The 24,000-nt window shown below is 46.5% G+C and overlaps 1 protein-coding gene and 1 non-coding gene across 6 annotated transcripts in view; both read left to right on the top strand.

Annotated features, from left to right (window-relative positions):
- The window catches only part of LOC138979825 (calmodulin-beta-like), a 174,930-nt gene that overhangs the window by 127,285 nt on the left and 23,645 nt on the right, over positions 1–24,000 (top strand). For all 5 annotated transcript variants that reach the window (XM_070352574.1, XM_070352572.1, XM_070352571.1 and 2 more), the window contains 2 exons: positions 11,035–11,178; positions 17,185–17,439. In XM_070352574.1, coding sequence (XP_070208675.1) covers positions 11,035–11,178; positions 17,185–17,439 — 399 coding nt within the window. The remainder of the gene's footprint in view (positions 1–11,034; positions 11,179–17,184; positions 17,440–24,000) is intronic.
- Positions 18,767–18,885, top strand: LOC138980950 (5S ribosomal RNA). The gene has a single exon (XR_011460516.1). It is a non-coding gene; the product is annotated as a 5S ribosomal RNA (ribosomal RNA).

The following is a 24,000-nucleotide window of genomic DNA, read 5'->3' as shown; positions in this document are numbered from 1 at the left end:
TGACGTCACATGTCGCTTCGGTCTTTTCCGCGTGTACATCGATCGCGTAGCACTGCCATTGCATATTTTCGCAACGAAAACCGTGCCACTGTTTCATTCATCTTGGTGTGTTAAATCTGAAAGCAATAATATAAGTGAACGAACAATTGAAAACATATCACGTTACTAAACTGTAGCTCAGTGTTTCAGAGTGACGTGGAAGTGTTCAAATATCTGCTGAGTCAGGCAAGCCGATTTGGTTTCACCTGAACGACTGCGAGAGGCGAGCGCAAACCGTTGTGTTGTTCAGAAATGGTGTTCCCTTTGATATTTTAGTGGACATTTAACTTCAAATGCAACCTTTCTTAGCCGTAGAGTTGGTAACATAACCTTCATGCGTGAGAAACTGACGCCACATACCACGGAGTAACCCTGAAATGCCTTCACTTTTGTAGCCCTGTCTGTCAGTTGCTGTCGTAGCCTAGTGGTTTGTGCTCCAGCTTGAAGGTCAGCTGACTCGGGTTCGACTCCCTTCCTGGTTACAGTATTTTTTTTCTTGTTTGCCTTATTTTTGTCATCTATTTTGTGTCCTTAACTCCACCCTTCAATCTTTTCAACCCTGATGCATTCTGTTTATTTTTTTTATTTTTTTTATTTGTTTTTTAAACCATTTCCCCCAAAGCGGTTTAGCACGGTGGTATGTTATGATGAAAACGCGATTACACAAAGCTCACATGTGCACGGTCTGTAAACAAAACGGCGTGGGCTCACCGTATTAGCCAATAACAAGCACACATATTAAACCGCAGTGCAAAGCGTAAACATTAGTACAACTTGAAGAAATCAATATAGTTACCAGAAACAAAACCGTGCTTCGCACCGAACAGTTAGACAGTGACTGACCTACTGACCGAAACGCACCTTTCGCTTGTGACAGTCGCTCATGATACAACCATTCTTTTGCCGAGTCTGAAATTGATCTTCATAAAACTATGTGTAAGTGTAACAAAAGAAAAAACTAATTTCTTTCATATTGCCTGAATAATAACTTTATTAACTGATAATCAAGGTGGCATCGCCGAATGACTGCAAGTGCAACGCGATCGAAGTGGCACGCGATGTTCCTCCGGAAAAGGCCGAAGCGGCTGTGACGTCGGTCGTTCAGTGGGGCGTTTAGGAATCGCAAATTCGCAGGCCGGTCACCCCTCAATGCAAACATACGCCTCTCTAACGATGGCCTAGCGCTATACAGAGACGTACTTCATCCCAGCCCCAAAGGAACAGCCCGTATTGCCGAAAATTTGTTTGGCCCAGGCAATGACGGGAATCAACAACCACGGACCGGCGATCCAAAACGCCAGATGCATCATTCCATGGGGAGCAATGTTCACGAGCGCCCTCCTCCCCTCGTGTCTCAGGAGGAATATCCCCTGTTGATTCATGACCACACCCAGGCTGGTCACGGTCGCCCACCCACCAGCCACCCCCAACACCCTCCCAGCCACGCCCACCACACTTCAGTCACCAGCGCCGTGCCGTTAGCGCCCAGTGTTCAGCTCAGTGCTGAGCTGCGAGACGACCCCGTGATGCAGCAGCTGCCCGAGTACCATCAGCCACTCTCTGCTGCCCCGCCAATCTACACTCTGCCACCTCCATTGTCAGCTGTCCGCCACGCCGATGCTGGGCATGCTGACCATGCCTGGTCACCGCCTCCTCCTCAACGGGTGGCTGCCTTCCCTGGCCACGCGCACCCCATGATGTCGCCGCTGCAAGCTAACAGGGTGCACGCAATGGCCCCTCTGCACCGCCCTCTTCCACCACCTATGATGTCTCCATCCTGGCATCCTGCACTGTGGAATTATTTCTTGCATCTACAATGCCTCAACCAATGTACTGACACTGGAGTGTTTAACAATGTGGGTTTGTGTGTGTGTGAATAGAATAGAATAGAATAGAATAGAATAATGTTTATTGTCATGAACCAGTAAAGTTATTGACACAACAAACAACAAATAATAATAATGCATTATACAATGCTAAAACAATCCGTAACAAATTTGCCAAGACGAACTTGAACTTCGTCTTCTAAAAATAAGTTACTTGGATTTTTGTTAGCATATTTCATATCGATATGTGAAGCATCTTCTTTAAATTCATCCCTTAATTTAACATATTTATTGCATTTATCTAGAAAATGTATTTCATCTTCTATGACATTGCATTCAATACAAAGACGATTTTCTTTAGGGATATTCTGATGTCTTCCACTTTCAATTTTTAGACAATGTGTGCTAGTCCTTAATCTGCTTAACATCTTTCTGTGTTTATTATTCTTAATTTGTATTAAGTATGACTGCATTTCGTAAGATTTACTGATCATAGAATAAAACTTAAGTCTGGAATATGTATCTGATTTTTCTTTTGTCCAGTATCTTATATATTCCTCTTGTTGTTTTTTGTCAATGGCAAACTTTAATTTGTGTACATTTAATGTAGATTGGTTATGCCAAACGTGACTAAAACCTAAGTTACAAAGAGATTGTCTAACAAATTGTAGCCATGGCGTTTCTGTCGGATGGAGCAACATTGAGTCATATAATTGATGTATATACGAATCTTGTTTGGAGTCTAGAATATGCGCCCAGAATGCTATTGTTTGTGATAACATTTTTAATCCTAAAGGGAACCTTCCTAATTCCCCCAGTACAGGTATCCACATAGCTTTTCTATGAACTCCAAGAAGGAATCGACAAAATTTGATATGAACAAATTCATGAGGAGTTTTGCTAGATAAACATGATCCAAAGAAATGATCAGTATTTGTTTGTTTTATTTTATTATTAAACGTAAACGGATACCAGATTTCAGCGCCATATGATAATATCGGATTTACAAGTGAATCAAATAAATGTATCATTGTGTCTATTTGCACGTTTTGATTGCTGAAAATTCTGCGGAGGGAATGTGCTGCTTTATTACCTTGTTTACTTAAATGATCTTGAGCTGTATCAAAATTTCCATTCTTGTTGAATATGACCCCTAAATATTTATATTGATCTGTTACTTTGATTACATCAGTTCCACATTTAAATATTGTGTGCATTTTTGGATTTATATGACAAAATACTATAATTTTTGTTTTTTCTATGTTAATTTTCAAACCCCACTGTAGGCAATAGTTATTTAGATAATCTAACTTATTTTGTAATCCTATTTTTGATTTTGAAAGAAGTACTAGATCATCTGCATACAGTAGACACGATATTTTTGTATTCTGGTTAATGTATGGCGAATCAACGTCAGGCATTCCATCTGTTATATCATTAATGAAAATATTAAAAAGAGTTGGGCTTAATGTATTTCCTTGATGTACTCCTTTTTTAACCAATACATCTGGTGAATATCCACCTTGCATTTGTGTGCATATCTTTGTATTAATATACATGTTTTTGATTATATTGTAGCATTTACCTCTTATGCCAGTTTTGTATATCTTAAGTAAAAGTGCATCATGCCAAACGTTATCAAAAGCTTTTTGAAAATCTACGAAACATCCATATAATCTACCATTTTTAGTATTGATAATATCGTCTACAATTTTCTTCAGAATGAATATTTGATCCATCGTTCGGTATCCTTTTCGAAACCCAGCTTGTTCTTTTATCAAAATATTCTTTTTTTCTAAAAAGTTGTTGATTCTTGAATTTATGATTTTACAAAACAATTTTCCCAAATTACTACTAAGAGTGATTCCTCTATAGTTACTCGGATTCATTGGATCTCCTTTTTTATGCAATGGTACACTTATTCCAGTCTTCCATTCTGTAGGATAGTTACCACTTGTAAGAATAATGTTGAATAGATTAACTAATATTTTAGTCATATGATCTAAACTTGCTTTTATAATTTCATTGGTTATTCTATCTTTTCCGGATGACTTCTTATTTTTCAACGTTTTACATTCTTTTTTTAATTCTTTCTCTGTTATGGGGTCATCTAAAATAGGTGTATAACAATGTGTATGCATCTTCTTTAATTCCTCATTTACTATGTATTTTCTTTCATCAGAAACTTTAGTTTCTGTTCCTATCAATTTCTCTAAATGATCAATCCATTTCATTGGATTGATTGCACATTTTTTAGTTGTATTGACTTCACCCATCGTCTTTAAATCTTTTAGAGTTTTCCACATAGCACTTGGATCGTTATTAAATTCGTCATTCAATTTCTTTACTAAATTATCTTTAAAAATCCTTTTCTTTTTCTTTAATATTGCTTTGTATTTTTTTCTTTTTGTGTGTGTGTGTGTGAGTGTGTGTGTGTGTGTGTGTGTGAGTGTGTGTGTGTGTGTGTGTGTGAAAGAGAGAGAGAGAGAGAGAGAGAGAGAGAGAGAGAGAGAGAGAGAGAGAGAGAGAGAGAGAGAGAGAGCGGCTCTGAACAAAGAGTCTGTTGCTGGAACATCGTCTTGGTGAGTTCATCGGACTACCGCCAGGATAGTCCACCAAGCGACAGTGATCATCTTCATCAGTTGTGTGAATGGTACGCATATTCGGTACCTAACTATCAGTGTGTTTCGCTCAATTATCCGTATTTTCGCGACAAATTATTGTGCCTTTGTGGACAATAACTTAACTGAGTACCCTTTGTTTAGCGATCATAACGTAACCTGTGACAAGCATATAATTGGCCTGGCAGGTTCAACTGTTCTGCCCGTGCGCATGACTTGTACTCAATACGTGCGAGTTAACTGTTGTGTCGGTCAATCCGTCTGTACTGTGATTGCCTCTAACTCTTCAGCATTACCACCAGCGCCTTGGAGCATTGGAAAATTTACTTTTCTGTGACGGTTGAAATACGATCGAGTTTATCGAATTGCTTGTGCATTTCTTGCAGATTCCTGCCTTTACAGTGCATACATCTTTGTTCTTCTTTTTTAAACTTTGTTTTCTAGATTAATTTGAATTGGTTATTTTTTTTTATTCTACAAGATTTCTACTCACTCATTTTCTCTTACAGAGATTGTTTTCATTGTGTACTGTTTAATAAGTCCATGACTGTATCTACGAATTCCTGGCCTGTTAAAGACGGTCTAAAAGTTGGACATTTGAATATTAATCATGCCATAAATAAGCTTGATGAGGTAGCAGCTATTCTTCTCAACTCAGGCAAATACTTTCACATTTTTGGACTCTCTGAGTCGAGACTTAACAGCAATATCACAGATGTGGAAGTTAAGATTGAAGGATATAATGTCGTACGTCGAGATCCATCATCAACAAAAGAAACTGGTTTGCGAGTCCTTAACGTTTCATAGACTTCATCACTTAGAGCAGCATTCGGTTGAAACAATATGGCTGGAATTAAAATTGCGTAAATCAGCGCCAGTCTTGACCGGTATCTGCTACAGGAATCCAGCTGAACATGTTAACTGGTTTGATAATTTTGATAACAGGATGGACGCTGTCAGCCTTGAATCCAGAGAAATTATACTTTTGGGCGATTTTAATCTTGATCTTCTGAAACCCAACAAGTGCTGGATGGAAAAGTTATCCTTTCATAATTTACAACAATTAGTAACGATTCCAACAAGAGTTACAGCTACCTCATCTACGCTTATAGACCATATATGTGTGTCAACCCAGGCTAACATTATTGAAACCTCAGTTCCAAGTATTGGTTGTAACTTGTAGTGATAACTTTCCAATATGCCTCACATGGTCGAAAAAAGGGGTTAGAATCCCCAAACGAAAGCAAAAATTCATAACTTATAGGCTATTTTCAAAACTTGATAAAGAATCATTTCTTTCTGATTTAAGTTGTACAGATTTTTCAATAATTTATAATCATACTGACCACGATGAAGCATTTGAATTATGGTACAAGTTGTTTATAAAAGTATATGATAAACATGCACCATTCAGAACCTCTCGTGTGCAGCAACACCCAAAACCAAAATGGCTTACACACGACATTCAATGTGCGATTAATCACCGCGATTTTCTTAAACGTAATGGCAGAGAAGAAGAGTACAGAAAGCAGAGAAACGAAGTAACGTCCATGAAACGTGCTGCTCGCAAAAAATATTACCGTGAGCTCGCTGCATCAAATACGAAACAAAACTTAAAAGCCATCTGGAAAGTGATCAACCAGTTGACACGTAAAGAAACCGTAAAATCTTCTGTCATTGATGTACCTGCGGATGATCTTAACATTCATTTCACTTCTATTGTTGAAAAAATAATCACAAATGATAGATCAAAACAGAATAATCTGGACAAGTTGAAACAGTTTTGTGTTTCAAAATATATTACACATAATTTAGACATCCCCCTGTTATCTGTGAGCGAAGTCTTCCATTATCTGATTTGCTTAAAACAAACTGGTACTCATGGTCTAGATAATCTTGATGGAAACATTTTGAAGTTGTCTGCCCCTTTTATTGCAGAATCTCTGACATACGTTTACAACTTGTGCCTGGACAAATCGGACTTTCCCGCCAAATTAAAGGAGGCAAAAGTAATCCCGCTATTCAAATCAGGTAATTTTTTTGACCCCGCCAATTACAGACCAATCTCGATTCTTACTGTTTTATCCAAACCACTTGAAAAACACATACACACTTGGCCGCACATTTGAAGAAATACGACCTTATTCATTCAAATCAGTCAGGCTTCAGAGAAAATCATTCGTGCCACACAGCATTAATAAACCTTCTTGAAAACTTGCTTAGCAACATTAATAATAATGAACTCTGTGGTGTCCTATTCGTCGATTTTGCAAAAGCATTCGACGTCATTAATCATGAGTTACTTTTAAGAAAATTAGCTGAGTATAGATTGTCACCCCAAACTCTATGCCTCCTCTCATCTTTCTTAGCCGGACGAGAGCAATCCGTCTGCGTGAATTCCACTATGTCAAGTAAAGACCGGTGTTATATGGAGTCCCCCAGGGTTCTGTCCTTGGGCCACTTCTTTTCTCTCTGTATATTTACGATCTTCCTTTTAGTGTTAATGATGATTGTGAACTATTTGCTGATGATACGACCATACACACTTCTGATAAAAAATTAGACAAAGTTTATTTATCATTGCAGAACAGTGTAGATGATCTCATTAATTGGACGGAATATAACCACATGAGTCTTCACCCCCAAAAGACCAAATACATGTTAATTACAACAAGGCAAAAAAGACATAACATCAAGAATAATCCTCTTTTTTTATTAATTGGCAACGATGCAATAGCGGAAGTAGGAGATCACAAAGTTTTGGGAGTAAATATCGTTAATAATTTATCTTGGACCCATCATGTTAGATCGTTGTGTAAAACCATGTCGAGGAAAATATATTTGTTGAACAGAATAAAGCACTTTCTTGATCCACACTCAAGGTTATTATTTTATAATGCATACATACAAACCATCACGGATTATTGTTCGACCATCTGGGACAGTCCCGCAGTGGGGCACTGCGGTTATGAAATTAAAGGCCCCTCCTGTTTTTGGAACCGCAGGAGCTTTCTAGTTTGCTGTTAGGTAGATTTTTGGTTCCTCTTTCCTGTCATGCTCTCTTTTTCTTCATGAATTCTTTTCTTTTTTCTGCCTTCTTGCTCATTCACCTGTATTTTTTCCAAAAATCTCTTCTCTTGCCGCTTGTCTCGCGATTCATGTATAGTTTAATCTGTTAGTGTTCTGATGTAAGTCCAGCAGTAGATAGGTTAAGCCTATTTTAACATACTGGAAACTGGTAATCTTCCAGTAGGTATTAATTTAGTTTTACTAAAGCCTGCTGGGACACAAGTAATGGGTTAGTGCATTTGTAAACAGGAATCGCTTGACAAGTGGCCCCCTTCATCCCCCCCTTCCTCGTCCTGATATGGCTCTGCGTAGTCGGCTGGACGTTAAGCAACAAATAAACAAACAAACATCTGGGACAGTGCAAACATTTTAAAACCACTGTATAGTCTACACAGACGAGCACTAAAATCAGTTCTATTAAAACAATCCAGTCTTGTTTTCGACGATTATAAAAAACTTAAGATTTTGCCCTTAAAAGAAAGATTTAAATCAAATAAAGGCGTGCTCCTTCACAAAATCCTTTCCGGCCATGCACCGAGTGCTTTCATTACAAAATGTAAAGCCAAACCAAGCCGAAAATTCAACGTCCCCATTCCGCGGATAGATCTCTTTAAATCAAGTTTAGCTTATTCTGGCAGAGTTTTCTGGAATTCTCTCCCGGAATCAGTTCGAGTCCCAACAAGTCTCAATACTTTCAAAAAACACCTCTCATTACATTTAATGTCAAATTACGAAAAGTCACAATGATGGAAGACTTCGTTCTGATTATTTTCATATTGATCATATCTGTCCATAAAGCATCAGTGTTTCATAACGCAAGAATGTATGTATAGCCTACAACGTGTACTTGTATATATACATGTAGTCATGTGAATAGTTTTTCTGCCTTTTTTTTATTTTCATTTTTTTATATATTTTTTTTACTGTCATGCTTATCTTTTGTAATTGTTTTACGTTTGTATATATATATAATAGTCCCTCTCTGGGCGAGGGCTGGTTGAAAAGAAGCTCGTTTATATTGCTTATGCCACAACCCTCGTAAAATAAAATTTGATTTGATTTGATTTGATTTGATTTGATCTCCCTCTCTCTCTCTCTCTCTCTCTCTCTCTCTCTCTCTCTCTCTCTCTCTCTCTCTCTCTCTCTCTCTCTCTCTCTCTCTCTCTCTCTCTCTCTCAAGCTAAGCTCCAGGCTTTTGATAAGCAAGGGAATTTAAGTGTTTCAATTCCTAGCCTATAGTTCTGGAGGCAACAGAATAGTACTTTTTTCCGAAGATCGAGTTTCTCTGTGAGGGAGTTAGTTTATAATGGTAACGATGTAATTAGAGGGGGAAAGGAGACGAGGTGCATGGTGCCAAATGTCGAGAACAGTGAGGGTAATGATGACCAGAGTGCAGGGATGTTGCTACAAATTCATACCTATAGGACAAATGTCCTGAGTTCTTCAGCATCAATAGGACATTTGACCGCTTTCAGAAAGTGTAATAGGACATTATGAATTTGCGCCAAACAGCTTATAACACATTCCATGGAATTGTTCCAAAGTCATGCGCCCACACACACACGCACACACACACACACCCATGCGCGCGCGCGTGCTGTAGAACACACACATAATATAGTAAATACATCAACACAGTGTGCGTATAATGTTGTATTTGTTTAGTTTCAAAGAAACCACAAAAAAGAAACCAACATGAACAACTTCAGAGTTCGTACTTTGATTAAATACTGCATGATTTGGATAAAAGTTGACAAACAAAATGATCGGTTTGATCTAATGCTGATCTTTTGCAGGCTTTAGTTTTTTTTCAGCGGCATAATTCAGTGCTTCGTCTCGTATCGAAAACAAAAGCAGACTACAAATTTAGTCAGTTGGAGTTGTCTCCCGTACTCCTGTAGCATGCACTGATCTAAAAAGAATCCACTATTTTTAGATCAGTGCGCTGCACCGAGACGGTTATACCCAAACGGCGCATACCCGACAAAAGAAAAGATCCGCACGCGGCACTGACAACTTCAGTGTCAGCTGAACACGAGAGCGTTCGGTCTTTTAGAAGATTTGTATCTTGAAATGAAAATTAACGAATATCGCGCTGTCCGAAGGAATGGAGTACATATCGGACAATGACCACGCTCAGGCTAAAACGATAGGACATCTGACCGACATGCGGCAATGTGAATCGGACATTTGGGGATTTTCATCGTTATATGTCCGATGTCCGACGCCTAACGACATCCCTGAGAGTGTGGTCAGAAAGGAGAGAACAGTGAGGGTAATGATGACCAGAGTGTGGTCAGAAAGGAGAGAACAGTGAGGGTAATGATGACCAGAGTGTGGTCAGAAAGGAGAGCACAGTGAGGGTAATGATGACCAGAGTGTGGTCAGAAAGGAGAGCACAGTGAGGGTAATGATGACCAGAGTGTGGTCAGAAAGGAGAGCACAGTGAGGGTAATGATGACCAGAGTGTGGTCAGAAAGGAGAGCACAGTGAGGGTAATGATGACCAGAGTGTGGTCAGAAAGGAGAGCACAGTGAGGGTAATGATGACCAGAGTGTGGTCAGAAAGGAGAGCACAGTGAGGGTAATGATGACCAGAGTGTGGTCAGAAAGGAGAGAACAGTGAGGGTAATGATGACCAGAGTGTGGTCAGAAAGGAGAGCACACGACTTGTGATCCTCGGATCCTAGGTTCGAATCCAGGCTGGGACGGTCATGGGTCACCTTTATGTGATGACTCACAGACGGTATCAATGTCCCACCCGCGTGTCATCACCTTTTCACAGGCATACTGTGACTGATTACACCTAAAATCGCAACAAACTATAACCAGACCGTGTTGTGTGAACAGTGAGGGTGATGTCAGAGCTATAACCAGACATTGTTGTGTGAACAGTAAGGTTGATGTCAGAGCTATAACCAGACCGTGTTGTGTGAAGAGTGAGGGTGATGTCAGAGCTATAACCAGACCATGTTGTGTGAACAGTGAGGTTGATGTCAGAGCTATAACCAGACCGGGTTGTGTGAAGAGTGAGGGTGATGTCAGAGCTATAACCAGACCGTGTTGTGTGAACAGTGAGGTTGATGTCAGAGCTATAACCAGACAGTGTTGTGTGAAGAGTGAGGGTGATGTCAGAGCTATAACCAGACCGTGTTGTGTGAAGAGTGAGGGTGATGTCAGAGCTATAACCAGACAGTGTTGTGTGAACAGTGAGGTTGATTTCACAGCTATAACCAGACCGTGTTGTGTGAAGAGTGAGGGTGATGTCAGAGCTATAACCAGACCGTGTTGTGTGAAGAGTGAGGGTGATGTCAGAGCTATAACCCGACAGTGTTGTGTGAACAGTGAGGGTGATGTCAGAGCTATAACCAGACAGTGTTGTGTGAACAGTGAGGTTGATTTCACAGCTATAACCAGACTCTGTTGTGTGAAGAGTGAGGGTGATGTTAGAGCTATAACCAGACTGTGCTGTGTGTGCAGAGATCCGGGAGCTGTTCCGGACGTTCGACAAGAACCACGACAACACGATCTCGGCCAGCGAGCTGGGCAAGGTGCTGCGTTGTCTGGGCATGAACGTCACGGAGCAGGACGTGCAGTCCATTATGAAGGAGCTCGACAAGAACGGTGTGTGTGTGTGTGTGTGTGTGTGTGTGTGTGTGTGTATGTATGTCTGTGTGTGTCTGTGTGTGTGTGTATGAGTATGTGTGTGTGTGTGTGTGTGTGTGTGTGTGTCTGGGCGTGAACGTCACGGAGCAAGATGTGCAGTCCATCATGAAGGAGCTCGACAAGAACGGTATGTGTGTGTGTGGGTGTGTGTGTGTGGGGTGTGTGTGTGTGTGGGGGGGGTGTATGTGTGTGAGTGGGGGATGGGTGTATGTGTGTGTGGGGTGGGTGAGTGGGTGTGTGTGTGTATGTGTGTGTGTGGGCATGAACGTCACGGAGCAGGACGTGCAGTCCATCATGAAGAAGCTCAACAAGAACGGTGGGTGTGTGTATGGGTGTGTGTGTGTGTGTGTGTGTGTGTGTGTGTGTGTGTGTGTGTGTGTGTTGGTACTTCGTTTGTGTGTGTCTGTGTTGGTGCTTGTGTGTGTGTGTGTTTTTGTGCTTGTGTGTGTGTCTGTGTGTGTGTGTATGAGTATGTGTGTGTGTGCGTGTGTGTTTGTGCATGAATCTAAGACGGACATTATGCGAGAGAAATTTGAGATAGAAGGAGCTCGTAAAGAACGGTGCGTGTTATGCGTCTTTTTCTCTCTCTCTCTCTCTCTCTCTCTCTCTCTCTCTCTCTCTCTCTCTCTCTCTCTCTCTCTCTCTCTCTCTCTCTCTCTCTCTCTCTTCCAACGTGTGTGTGTGCTTTCGTCAAACCTATTCTGTTTCCTGTTCCGTCCTACCAAAGCCAGAACCACCCCACTCTCCCCGACAACACTCACACACACACCATCCCTATCTCCCCCCAGGGTTTCTTTTTTACTTGCTAGAGGTGGAGTTTGAGCCTGACATAGGGAGGGAGACAGGTGAGGCTGGTGAGCCCTCTGGAACACAGGGAGACTGTCCCTAGGGGGTCAGGTCCCCCCAGGGGGACAGTGGACACACAGCATCTGACACACCACTCCCACACTGTTTCTCCCCGCACACTTCACTGCACAAAAATAGCTCGCTCATATGTTGCAGCTAATTCATTTGGCTTGGGAGTCATCTTCAGAGAGGCTGATGTTATTATTTTGCCTGTCTAAACTATTTTTGTCAAACGAAGGTCGTGTGTGTGTGTGTGTGTGTGTGTGTGTGTGTGTGTGTGTGTGTGTGTGTGTGTGTGTGAGTTAGTGTATGTGTGTGTGTCTGTGTGTGTACACTCTTCAAAAAAAGTTAAGGATCACTTTTTTACAAGCACGCCACACAAAACAGACAAGACCGAATTCTTTCATTTTTTAAAAATTATATAATTGAACAACCAAGGAGTAATGACAAACAAAGCAAAGATCGAACGCGGCAGCGACAATTTAGCTAGAGTGTGTCAAACGTGACAACCCTCGAAAATGGAATTCACAACAATGTGAATTGTCAATAAAGCGTGTGCCCTCCGGCCGTTGTGTGCCAGGCATTCAACACATCGTTGGCGCATGGAGTGGATCAGGTTGCATATGAATGTTCTGGGAACTCCATTCCACTCCTGCTGGAGCCATTGCAGCAGTTGACCCAGATTGGCAGGAGGAGGGCCGCTGAACATGCTGTACCCGACGACAAAGCTCGTCCCACATGTGCTCTATGGGGTTCAGGTCCGGGCTGTTGGCTGGCCACATCATCCTGTTGACCCTGGCCTGCTGGATGAAGGTGTTTACAGCTGCAGAGCGATGGGGAGGTGCGTTGTCATCCTGAAGAATCGCACGGGGAGGGCCGATCGCTTGGAGGGCTGGAACGACCAGGGGTTGCAGGATCACATTCTGGTAGCGGACACCGGTCAAGTTGCCCACTACATGGTACAGAGGTGTCCTTAGACGTGTGCTGATCATCAGAGAGCCTCTGCCAAAAGCTGTCATTCCAGAACAGCGCCTTCTGCGAAGCGCTCTTCGTGACGCCTCTACACTCGGATGCGACCATCAGCAGGTTCCAAGCAAAAGCTGGACTCATCTGTAAACAACACCTGAGCCCACTGCCCACCAGGTGATTAGCAGTCAGGGTTGTTCCTCGGAATGGACGCCTTGCACGCAAGCCAAAGTTGTGTAAGCGGTTTCGGATCGTCTGACCACTAACAACAGTGTTGGTGGTAGCTTGTAGGCGTTGCCTAATGTTGTTTGCCGTAACCATTCTTTGTTGCATGGCCTGCCTCTGAATGAAGCGATCCTCTCTTTGTGTGGTGACTCTGGGCCGACCAGAACGTTGTTGCTCCTGCACTCTTCCAGTTGCGTGGAATCTCTGTTTTAGTCTGATGATGACAGAGGGAGCCACTGCAAAGCCTCTGGGCCACTTGCCTGGCAGCAACACCGTCTTGTAGCCATCCTATTGCCCTTCCTCTATCCAAATCGCTCAGTTTTCTTCGTGGGGGCACGTTGCTACTGTGCATAATTGTGTCAGCGTGTCAACCTTTAAACACAAGCTGGTGAGCGATGTTCATAGCCAGGACCCTGTTGTAGCACGTGCATCACAACCTTTTGCCCTGGCATGCGTTCCGCAAATTTCATGGGGCTATAAAACACACCCTTTTTCTTCCAAAATGCAGAAGCTTTTGAGAAGTCCCACAAAGGGAAATAACTGCCTGCCAAACAAATTTCTAGGTCAAGACTCATTGTTCATTTGTTAATTCAAACACATTAATCTTTTAATTATTATGTCGATGTTTAATTTTTTGGCAATTTTTTATAATTAGATCCGTTTTTTCAACCGAACCTTAATTTGTTTTGAAGAGTGTATGTTTCTGAGTAATTTCCACTAATCCAAAACAGTTGTTTTTGCATTATTTATGCTGTGAATGTAGACACATTTGTTCTTGTATTTAATTACAGACGTTCTTTAATCAATTATTACTCTGTGTATTAAATTACAAGGCTGATAATCTGGTTATTATTCTGTGTATTAAATTACACAGCCAATTATCTTGCTGCCAATAGTCCACTAAGTTCTAATTGTTGTCCCCACGGATGGCTGTCGCCGCTAAACTAATTTCTCTTTGGGTTGTGGGACGCAGCGAGTGACATCCTCATAATGAAGGCTGGGTGTCAAACCACGCGTCTGATGCCCGCAGCCTTTCCACGTGCAACACCTGAGCCTTAATTATTCCCGCCTAATAACATTGAAGGTGATTGCCTCAGCTGCTTGGAGAATCCTAAGTGGTGAAGAGAGAAACAGGGCGGTGTGGGGGTTGGGGGCTGGGAGCAAGGGAGAGCGGGGTAGAGAAAGCAGGGGCAAATCACGTTGCTCGCATGAATGGCTCGGTGATGTTTAACTGAATCATCCTCAACATGATGTTGATGAAAAAAGGAAAATGACGATTGTACCCCCAGACACGGTGCTGAGATGAAAGAGGTCTTGCCTGAAAACACTTGAGTTTTGACTATTGAACACACCTTCTCGCTGTCTCCAAGAGATAAATTGTGCAAAATCAAAGCTGTAGGAATTTTTTTCTCACTTTTGTTAATTTCCGCGATATCTGAGACTTAAGACTTGAGTGTAGTGGTTGTGCGGCAGACAGCGGGAAGGGAGACTTTTAGGACTACAATGGTTGTGCAGGTAACGGACAACAGAGTAGAGATGTATTGTGACTGTGTGTAGGTAACAGACAACAGAGTAGAGATGTATTGTGACTGTGTGCAGGTAATGGACAACAGAGTAGAGATGTATTGTGACTGTGTGCAGGTAACGGACAACAGAGTAGAGATGTATTGTGACTGTGTGCAGGTAATGGACAACAGAGTAGAGATGTATTGTGACTGTGTGCAGGTAACGGACAACAGAGTAGAGATATATTGTGACTGTGTGCAGGTAACGGACAACAGAGTAGAGATGTATTGTGACTGTGTGCAGGTAATGGACAACAGAGTAGAGATGTATTGTGACTGTGTGCAGGTAACGGACAACAGAGTAGAGATGTCTTGTGACTGTGTGCAGGTAACGGACAATAGAGTAGAGATGTATTGTGACTGTGTGCAGGTAATGGACAACAGAGTAGAGATGTATTGTGACTGTGTGCAGGTAACGGACAATAGAGTAGAGATATATTGTGACTGTGTGCCGGTAACGGACAACAGAGTAGAGATGTCTTGTGACTGTGTGCAGGTAATGGACAATAGAGTAGAGATGTCTTGTGACTGTGTGCAGGTAACGGACAATAGAGTAGAGATGTATTGTGACTGTGTGCAGGTAATGGACAACAGAGTAGAGATGTCTTGTGACTGTGTGCAGGTAATGGACAACAGAGTAGAGATGTCTTGTGACTGTGTGCAGGTAACGGACAATAGAGTAGAGATGTATTGTGACTGTGTGCAGGTAATGGACAACAGAGTAGAGATGTATTGTGACTGTGTGCAGGTAATGGACAACAGAGTAGAGATGTATTGTGACTGTGTGCAGGTAACGGACAACAGAGTAGAGATATATTGTGACTGTGTGCAGGTAACGGACAACAGAGTAGAGATGTATTGTGACTGTGTGCAGGTAATGGACAACAGAGTAGAGATGTATTGTGACTGTGTGCAGGTAACGGACAACAGAGTAGAGATGTCTTGTGACTGTGTGCAGGTAACGGACAATAGAGTAGAGATGTATTGTGACTGTGTGCAGGTAATGGACAACAGAGTAGAGATGTATTGTGACTGTGTGCAGGTAACGGACAATAGAGTAGAGATATATTGTGACTGTGTGCAGGTAGCGGACAACAGAGTAGAGATGTATTGTGACTGTGTGCAGGTAACGGACAACAGAGTAGAGATGTATTGTGACTGTGTGCAGGTAATGGACAACAGAGTAGAGATGTATTGTGACTGTGTGCAGGTAGCGGACAACAGAGTAGAGATGTATTGTGACTGTGTGCAGGTAACTGACAACAGAGTAGAGATGTATTGTGACTGTGTGCAGATAACGGACAATAGAGTAGAGATGTATTGTGACTGTGTGCAGGTAATGGCCGACTATAGAGTAGAGATGTATTGTGACTGTGCAGGTAACGGACAACAGAGTAGAGATGTATTGTGACTGTGTGCAGGTAACGGACAATAGAGTAGAGATGTACATATTGTGACTGTGTGCAGGTAACGGACAATAGAGTAGAGATGTATTGTGACTGTGTGCAGGTAATGGACAATAGAGTAGAGATGTACGTATTGTGACTGTGTGCAAGGTAACGGACAATAGAGTAGAGATGTATTGTGACTGTGTGCAGGTAATGGACAATAGAGTAGAGATGTATTGTGACTGTGTCCAGGTAACGGACAATAGAGTAGAGATGTATTGTGACTGTGTGCAGGTAATGGACAACAGAGTAGAGATGTATTGTGACTGTGTGTAGGTAACGGAGAACAGAGTAGAGATGTATTGTGACTGTGTGCAGGTAACGGACAATAGAGTAGAGATGTATTGTGACTGTGTGCAGGTAATGGACAACAGAGTAGAGATGTATTGTGACTGTGTGTAGGTAACGGACAACAGAGTAGAGATGTTTTGTGACTGTGTGCAGGTAACGGACAACAGAGTAGAGATGTATTGTGACTGTGTGCAGGTAACTGACAACAGAGTAGAGATGTATTGTGACTGTGTGCAGGTAACGGACAACAGAGTAGAGATGTATTGTGACTGTGTGCAGGTAATTGACAATAGAGTAGAGATGTATTGTGACTGTGTGCAGGTAACGGACAACAGAGTAGAGATGTATTGTGACTGTGTGCAGGTAACGGACAACAGAGTAGAGATGTATTGTGACTGTGTGCAGGTAGCGGACAACAGAGTAGAGATGTATTGTGACTGTGTGCAGGTAATGGACAATTGAGTAGAGATGTCTTGTGACTGTGTGCAGGTAACGGATAATAGAGTAGAGATCTATGTATTGTGACGTACTGTGTGCAGGTAACTGACAACAGAGTAGAGATGTATTGTGACTGTGTGCGTGTAACGGACAATAGAGTAGAGATGTATTGTGCCTGTGTGCAGGTAACGGCAAGATCGAGTACAAGGAGTTCAAGGCCTTCATGCAGGAAGAGATGCGCAAGGCGGAGGAGCCGGCGGAGCAGGAGAAGGCAATCCGCATGGCGTTCCGAGTCTTCGACACCAACGGGGATGGCTTCATCGACGTGCAGGAGCTGAAGCACGCCATGAAGAACCTGGGCGAGCCGCTGACCGACAAGGAGCTGACCGACATGATGAAGCAGGCTGACGTGGACGGCAACAACAAGATCGACTATGAAGGTCAGTCCTCGCACACTTACACTGCTTCAGGTCTCTGCTGTGAGAAGATCCCTCTCTCTTGTCCTTTGTCTAGGTATATGAACCAAACATACCTGTGCTGACATGTTATTGGCAGTGTGAGGACACTTTAAGGTGGTCTAATTCATCACAGGTATCTGGCAATGAGGAAAGGATGGAGCAAAATATGCTTATCGAAAATAGCTTTTCAAACAATGCTCATCATAAATAGCTTTTCAAACAATGCTCATCATAAATTAAGCTCAACAAACATTATGCTCTTCATAAATAACTTTACATACATATAACACTTACCTCGACAGTACTATTCTTGCACATTATCTATTATAGGCCGAAAAAATTGGACAAAACGCTGAGTGGGTACAATTATCTCCCATAACCATGCGCCACCGTGGATCCCAAGCACTGTCCGAGTGCTTCCCCCTTACAGGATGTAGGTGGCGCGTCCTCTTTCTTTTTTCGCGCGTGTCAGACCGGCTGTGTTTCTGCTACGCTCCCGGATTATTTTGGACTAAGAGGCTTCTTTTCTGTGTGGACTATCACCTGTTGGATTATTGTGTGTTATTCCACTTCTGGCTTGAGGCTACGTTGTGTTTCCTTCAACTTGTGCCTCCGTTTTTGTGTGGCGGACTCGGCGTGCCTCCCGTCCTACTTCGTGGTGACCGGTCGTCTGCTTCTCGTTTCGCCGCATTCACTTGAGTATTGACCTAAATTTTCTTTGAATTTTGTTAATTCTCGGTCTTTAAGGGTACGTACAGGGCGAGGTAGGATGTCTCGTCCTGTTTTGGGCTCTGGTTCTACGGAACCAGAGTCTGCCGGGGGCAACCCTTCTACGGGCGCCCAGCGTCAAAAAAAAAAAAAAAAAAAAAAAAAAAAAAAAAAAAAAAAAAATGTTTTACGCACGGAGAAGGGGATCTTTCGGCGCTCCGACTCTCCCTCCCCAAACGCTTTGCGTTTGCGGCGAGGGAGGGCGGAGAAAGCCTGTTTGAGCAAGCTCAATGCGAGCTTGCTCAAACAGGCTGGGCTTGAGCCTGGGACTTCGGGCGGGGCTGCGCCGTCGAAGGTTCGGGGAAGGTCGAGGGGAAAGAAAAAGCTTCTTTCTCCTTCTCCTTCAGTGGAACAAGCTTCCCCCCCTTCGACGCCGTTGTCCGGCCCTCAGTCTCAGGCTTCAGCTCCTCCCGGTTTCAAGCCTGGGGGGAAGGTTTCCTTCTCCTCCCTGGCTCGAATCCGGGGGCAGGTCGATTCCCAACCCTCTTTGGGGGTTGGTGAATCCGATCTAGGGGCTACTGGAGAGACTCAGGTTTTGACAGCCAACGGCCATACCACGTTGTAAACACCGGTTCTCGTCCGACCACCGAAGTTAAGCAACGTCGGGCCCGGTTAGTACTTGGATGGGTGACCGCCTGGGAACACCGGGTGCAGTTGGCATTAAAATCTTCCTTTTCCGGTGCCTCTCCTGTGCCCTCCTCGGTTTCCACCGCTGTGGAAGCCAGGAGGGACACGGGTCCTCCTCTGAACTCCCTCGCTGGGTCGTCTGCTGCTGTTTCGACAGTAGTTTCGGCCTTCTGGGGGGGGAGATCGGAGGAGATGACGGGGTCTCTGAATTCCCTCCCCGCTGGGGTTGGGATGCGAATTGACCCCGTTCAGGGCGGTCCTGTGGGGGCAGGGGTTTCAGGCTTCGTGCCTACGACCACTGCTACTACGGTTCCCTCTGACGTCCGTGTGACTGGTGGCTGTCCCTCTTGATAAGACGCTCCGGCCGACTAGTTACTGGACGTGGAGGTGTTCGACAGAACGTGGTACTTCTGTCGAATGGTCAGGGCGACGGGAACATTGTTTCTGTTGCTCAGACCGACACCTCCGACCGGACCGTCTTGACCCCACGCCATTCCTTAGCGTCTGGTGTTCAGGTGACGGATGGTCCGGACCAAGGGTCCGGAACGTTCCAGGCTTACGGGTCGGGATCGAACCGGACCCACGGGTCCCGACTGGACTTGACCTCCGGGTTTGGTCCGGACGGGACCCATGGTACGGGACCGTACCGGACCTTAGGGTCCGGTGCGGGACAGTACCTCTGGCCCTTGCCGGACCCCCGGACCTACGGGTCCGGATGGTACGGTACGGGACCAGTGGTTCGGTCGGGACCGGACCACCCGACCACCTCTGTTGGTCTGGGTGGTCTGGCACCGAACCGGAACACACCGGACCACCGGACCTACGGGTCCGGATGGTACGGTACCGGACCAGTGGTCCGGTCGGGGCCGGACCACTCGACCACCTCTGTTGGTCCGGGTGGTCTGGCACCGAACCGGACCATGCCGGACCTACGGGTCCGGATGGTACGGTATGTCCACGTCCGACCGAGCCACCCGAACACTTTTGTGGGTACCGATGGTTCGGTACCGAACGGGACCTCCGGATGCTACGGGACCGGACCGAACCTACGGGTTCGGATGGTCCGGTACCGGACCAGTGGTCCGGTCCGAACCGGACCACCCGACCACCTCTGTTGGTCCGGATGGTCTGTCACCGAACCGGACCATACCGGACCTACGGGTCCGGATGGTACGGTAGGTCCACGTCCGGACCGAACCACCCGAACACTTCTGTGGGTACGGATGGTTCGGTGCCGTACGGGACCTCCGGATGGTACGGGACCGGACCACAGGACCGGAACACCGGACCACCCTATCGGATCGGTCCGGACCACCCGACCACCTCTGTTGGTCCGGATGGTCTGGCACCGAACCGGACCTACGGGTCCGGATGGTACGGTATGTCCACGTCCGGACCGAGCCACCCGAACACTTCTGTGGGTACGGGTGGTTCGGTGCCGAACGGGACCTCCGGATGGTACGGGACCGGACCGGACCTACGGGTCCGGATGGTCCGGTACTGGACCGGTGGTCCGGTCCGGACCGGACCACCCGACCAACTCTGTTGGTCCGGATGGTCTGGCACCGGACCACCGGACTTACGGGTCCGGATGGTACGGTGTGTCCACGTCCGGACCGAACCACCCGAACACTTCTGTGGGTACGGATGGTTCGGTGCCGAACGGGACCTCTGGATGGTACGGGACCGGACCGGAACACCGGACCGGAACACCGGACCACCCTACCGGACCGGTCCGGACCACCCGACCACCTCTGTTGGTCCGGATGGTCTGGCACCGAACCGGACCTACGGGTCCGGATGGTACGGTACGTCCACGCCCGGACCGAGCCACCCGAACACTTCTGTGCGTACGGATGGTTCGGTGCCGAACAGGACCTCCGGATGGTACCGGACCTACGGGTCCGGACCTACGGGTCCGGATGGCCCGGTGCCGGACCACCCGACCACCTCTGTTGGTCTGGATGGTCTGGCACCGAACCGGACCATACCGGACCACGGGTCCGGATGGTACGGTATGTCCACGTCCGGACCTAACCACCCGAACACTTCTGTGGGTACGATGGTTCGGTGCCGAACGGGACCTCCGGATGGTCCGGCACCGGACCGGAACACCGGACCACCCTACCGGACCGGATCGGCACCCCCGACCGGACCGGACCGGACCGGACCATTTCTTTTCTGATCAGACCCGATGGGTTCCTGTTCAGTCTATAAATGGCGGGGGTTCGTTGGCTGGGCTGACCCAACAGTCGCAGGGTTGTTGTTTTTCTCCCCCTTCGGCTGCTGGAGACGTTTCGTTTTTGGGGCAGGGGTCTTCGCGGCCTCTTGCTTCTGTGGGCGTTTCTTCACAGCCTGCTTCATCGCTTTCGGCTCTTCCCCCTCAAGCTCCCTACACTCCTGCTTTTGAGGAGTTGTCGGGAAGTGAAGAGGAGAGTGAGTCGGAGGACGATAGGGAGGAGGATCAGGGTCGCCCTGAGGTTAACACTGATCCTCTACCCTTGCCGGTTTCTGATGGAACTTCCGAAGCTATGCTTCGTACTTTCCAACAGTACATGACAGACATCACGCGGCGTCTTGACGTCACGGATGCCTCTCTTAAGCGTCTGTCGTCTAGTGTTGACACACAGGACCTGGACCCGGGGTCTGAGGACGAGAGGCAGGAGGCTCGTCCTCGCACAGCTAGAAGGACGTTTGAACAGTTTCAGGACGTCCTTCCCTGAGACGCCCTCTCGTCCTTTGAGTCCGCTTCGGCCCGGGCGCGGGAGGCTCACGCCGCGTCTGCCGGCGGCTCGTTTTATGAACGATCCGTCCGCCGGCAATTCGCGTTCCACCCTAGTCTTAGTGCCACGGTGGAAGCGGCAGCACATCGCCTGAGGAGTACAGATTCACGTGCAAACGCGACCTATGTTCCTCGGGAGGACTCGGGTTCAGTGCCATGCTTTCCTTCGGGAGGCGCACCTCCACTGTTTCCTCGTGTCCAATCTGTTTCGTCCCTCCCTTTTCCCTTTGACTCTCGAACTCTCCCTTTCCAGACTTCGAGTGTTTAGGGTGGGGCTGACGGTGATGTGTTCGTTGGGGAGGTGCCTTCGGTCAAGAAGGTGGAACTGAGCTCTGCTTCGTTCCACAATCTTGAGGCCACCGTTTCTTCCACAGTCGAGGCCCAATCACAGGCCTTGACATGGATGAGCACGCTGTCCACACTGTTGGACCCTCCCGATCGGGCAGAGTCCGATTCCACTCGGGTCCTTGACACGGTTCGAGTGGATCGGGCTTTGCATGCCGTGCGATCGTGCGTGTCGTCTGCGGCAGAATTGGCCATTGGAACACGGGTCCACTTTATTGGCCCTGTTCCGTGATCATTTTCTGCCTACTTCTATAGTGCCTCCGGATATGAGGAAGAGTCTGAGGAACACGTTTTCTCAGCCTTCTTCCCTCTTTCATCCGGACACTGTTCGTTCTGTGGTGGAGTCCACACGCCAGAGGAACACTGATTCTCTGATGGTTGGCCTCGCTGCTTCGGCGACGGCGGCGGGGAGTAAGAGAAGTGCTACAGTCACCTCCAGCTCCCAGCCTCAGAAGAAGAAGAAGCCAGTTTCACTGCCTCCTTCTTCCTCCTCTTAGGCGCCTGTTGCGTTCCCAAGCAAGACGAAGGGTGCTCAGACAGGTAAGGGGAAGCAGCACCACCAGGGGGGGTGGTCGCAAGCCTGCGCCTGCCCGCCAGCAGAATTTTCAGTGAGTCCCGGCCCTACGTTGACGCCCCCTCAAGTTGCCCCTCTTTCGTCCGTCGGTTCCCTTTTTCGGGCCCGCGGCATGTGGGGCAGACTGGTCTGCAACCAGTTTTTCTTGAGGGTGGTGTGGTCGGGGTTTTCTCTACCGCTGTCGTCACAACCTCCATTGTCCGCTCTACCCTGGACGTTCCCCCCTCCTCGAGACCCTGCCAGATGGCAGGCTCTTCAGGACGAGGTGAACTCGTTGGTCGAGAAGAAGGCGGTCTACCCCCTTTCTCAGCCTTCTCCGGGGTTCTGCTCCCGCCTGTTCACCGTCCCCAAAAAGGACGGCCGGTTCAGGCCGGTGTTGGACCTCTCCACCTTGAACTTGTACCTTCACAGGTGCAAGTTCAAGATGGAAACCCCTTCGTCGGTCCGGTTGGCCATCCGGCCAAACGATTGGGCCATGTCTGGGACCTCCAGGATGCTTACTTCCACATCCTGGTGGCCCCGGGGTACCGACATCTGCTCCGGTTCGTTTGGGAGGGCACAGTGTTCGAGTTTCGGGCCCTCCCATTCGGCCTGTCCTTGGCCCCTCTGATTTTCAACGGGGACAACAACACCACATGCTTAGCTTACCTTCGCCACCAGGGGGGCACCAATTCTCGGTCCCTCTACCTGTTGGCGGAGGAGATTCTGCTCTGGTGCCAGACCAATCAGGTCCGGATGTCAGTCCAGTTCGTTCCGGGGAAACTGAACGCCCTGGTCGACATTCTCAGTCGGGGCGATCAGGTTCTCTCCACAGAATGGACCATCGCCCACAACGTTCTACAGCGTCTGTGGGCAAGGTGGGACCGTCCTCTGATCGATCGGTTCGCAACTCGATTCAGCGCTCGGCTTCCCAGGTACGTCAGCCCCTTTCGAGACATGAATGCGTTCCACTTGGACGCATTCACTCTCTTGTGGAGGCTCCTCGATGCTTACGCCTATCCCCCGACATCTCTGATTCCGAGGGTGCTGGCAAAATATCTGCAGGAACGACCAAGACTGATTTTGGTCGCGCCTTACTGGCCAACAGCTCTGTGGTTTCCAGATCTTCGCGGTCTCACCCACTTAGACCCTCTACCTCTGGATCTGGACGGGGGAGGTCTGCTCCAGCCTCGATCATGCCTCCCTCATCCACGTCCAGAGAGTCTGTGCTTGACCGCATGGCTCTTGTGCGCTCCAAACTGCTTGCACTAGGATTGCACAAGAGTTCAGTAGAGTTTTCCTTGAACGCTAAGAGGCGATCAACTAATCAGCTCTACGACTTACGCTGGAGAGCTTGGGCCACCTTCGCCTTGTCCAAGGGGATAAAGCCGCTTTATCCCTCAACACAGGACTTGGCCAACTTCCTGGTGGAAGTGTATCAAAAGAAGAGTCTTTCTTCTAAGACTCT

The sequence above is a fragment of the Littorina saxatilis genome, linkage group LG11 (assembly GCF_037325665.1).
Source record: "Littorina saxatilis isolate snail1 linkage group LG11, US_GU_Lsax_2.0, whole genome shotgun sequence".
Taxonomy (NCBI): domain Eukaryota; kingdom Metazoa; phylum Mollusca; class Gastropoda; order Littorinimorpha; family Littorinidae; genus Littorina; species Littorina saxatilis.
Note: the sequence above shows the minus strand (reverse complement) of the source record. Positions and strands in the feature narration are given on the sequence as shown.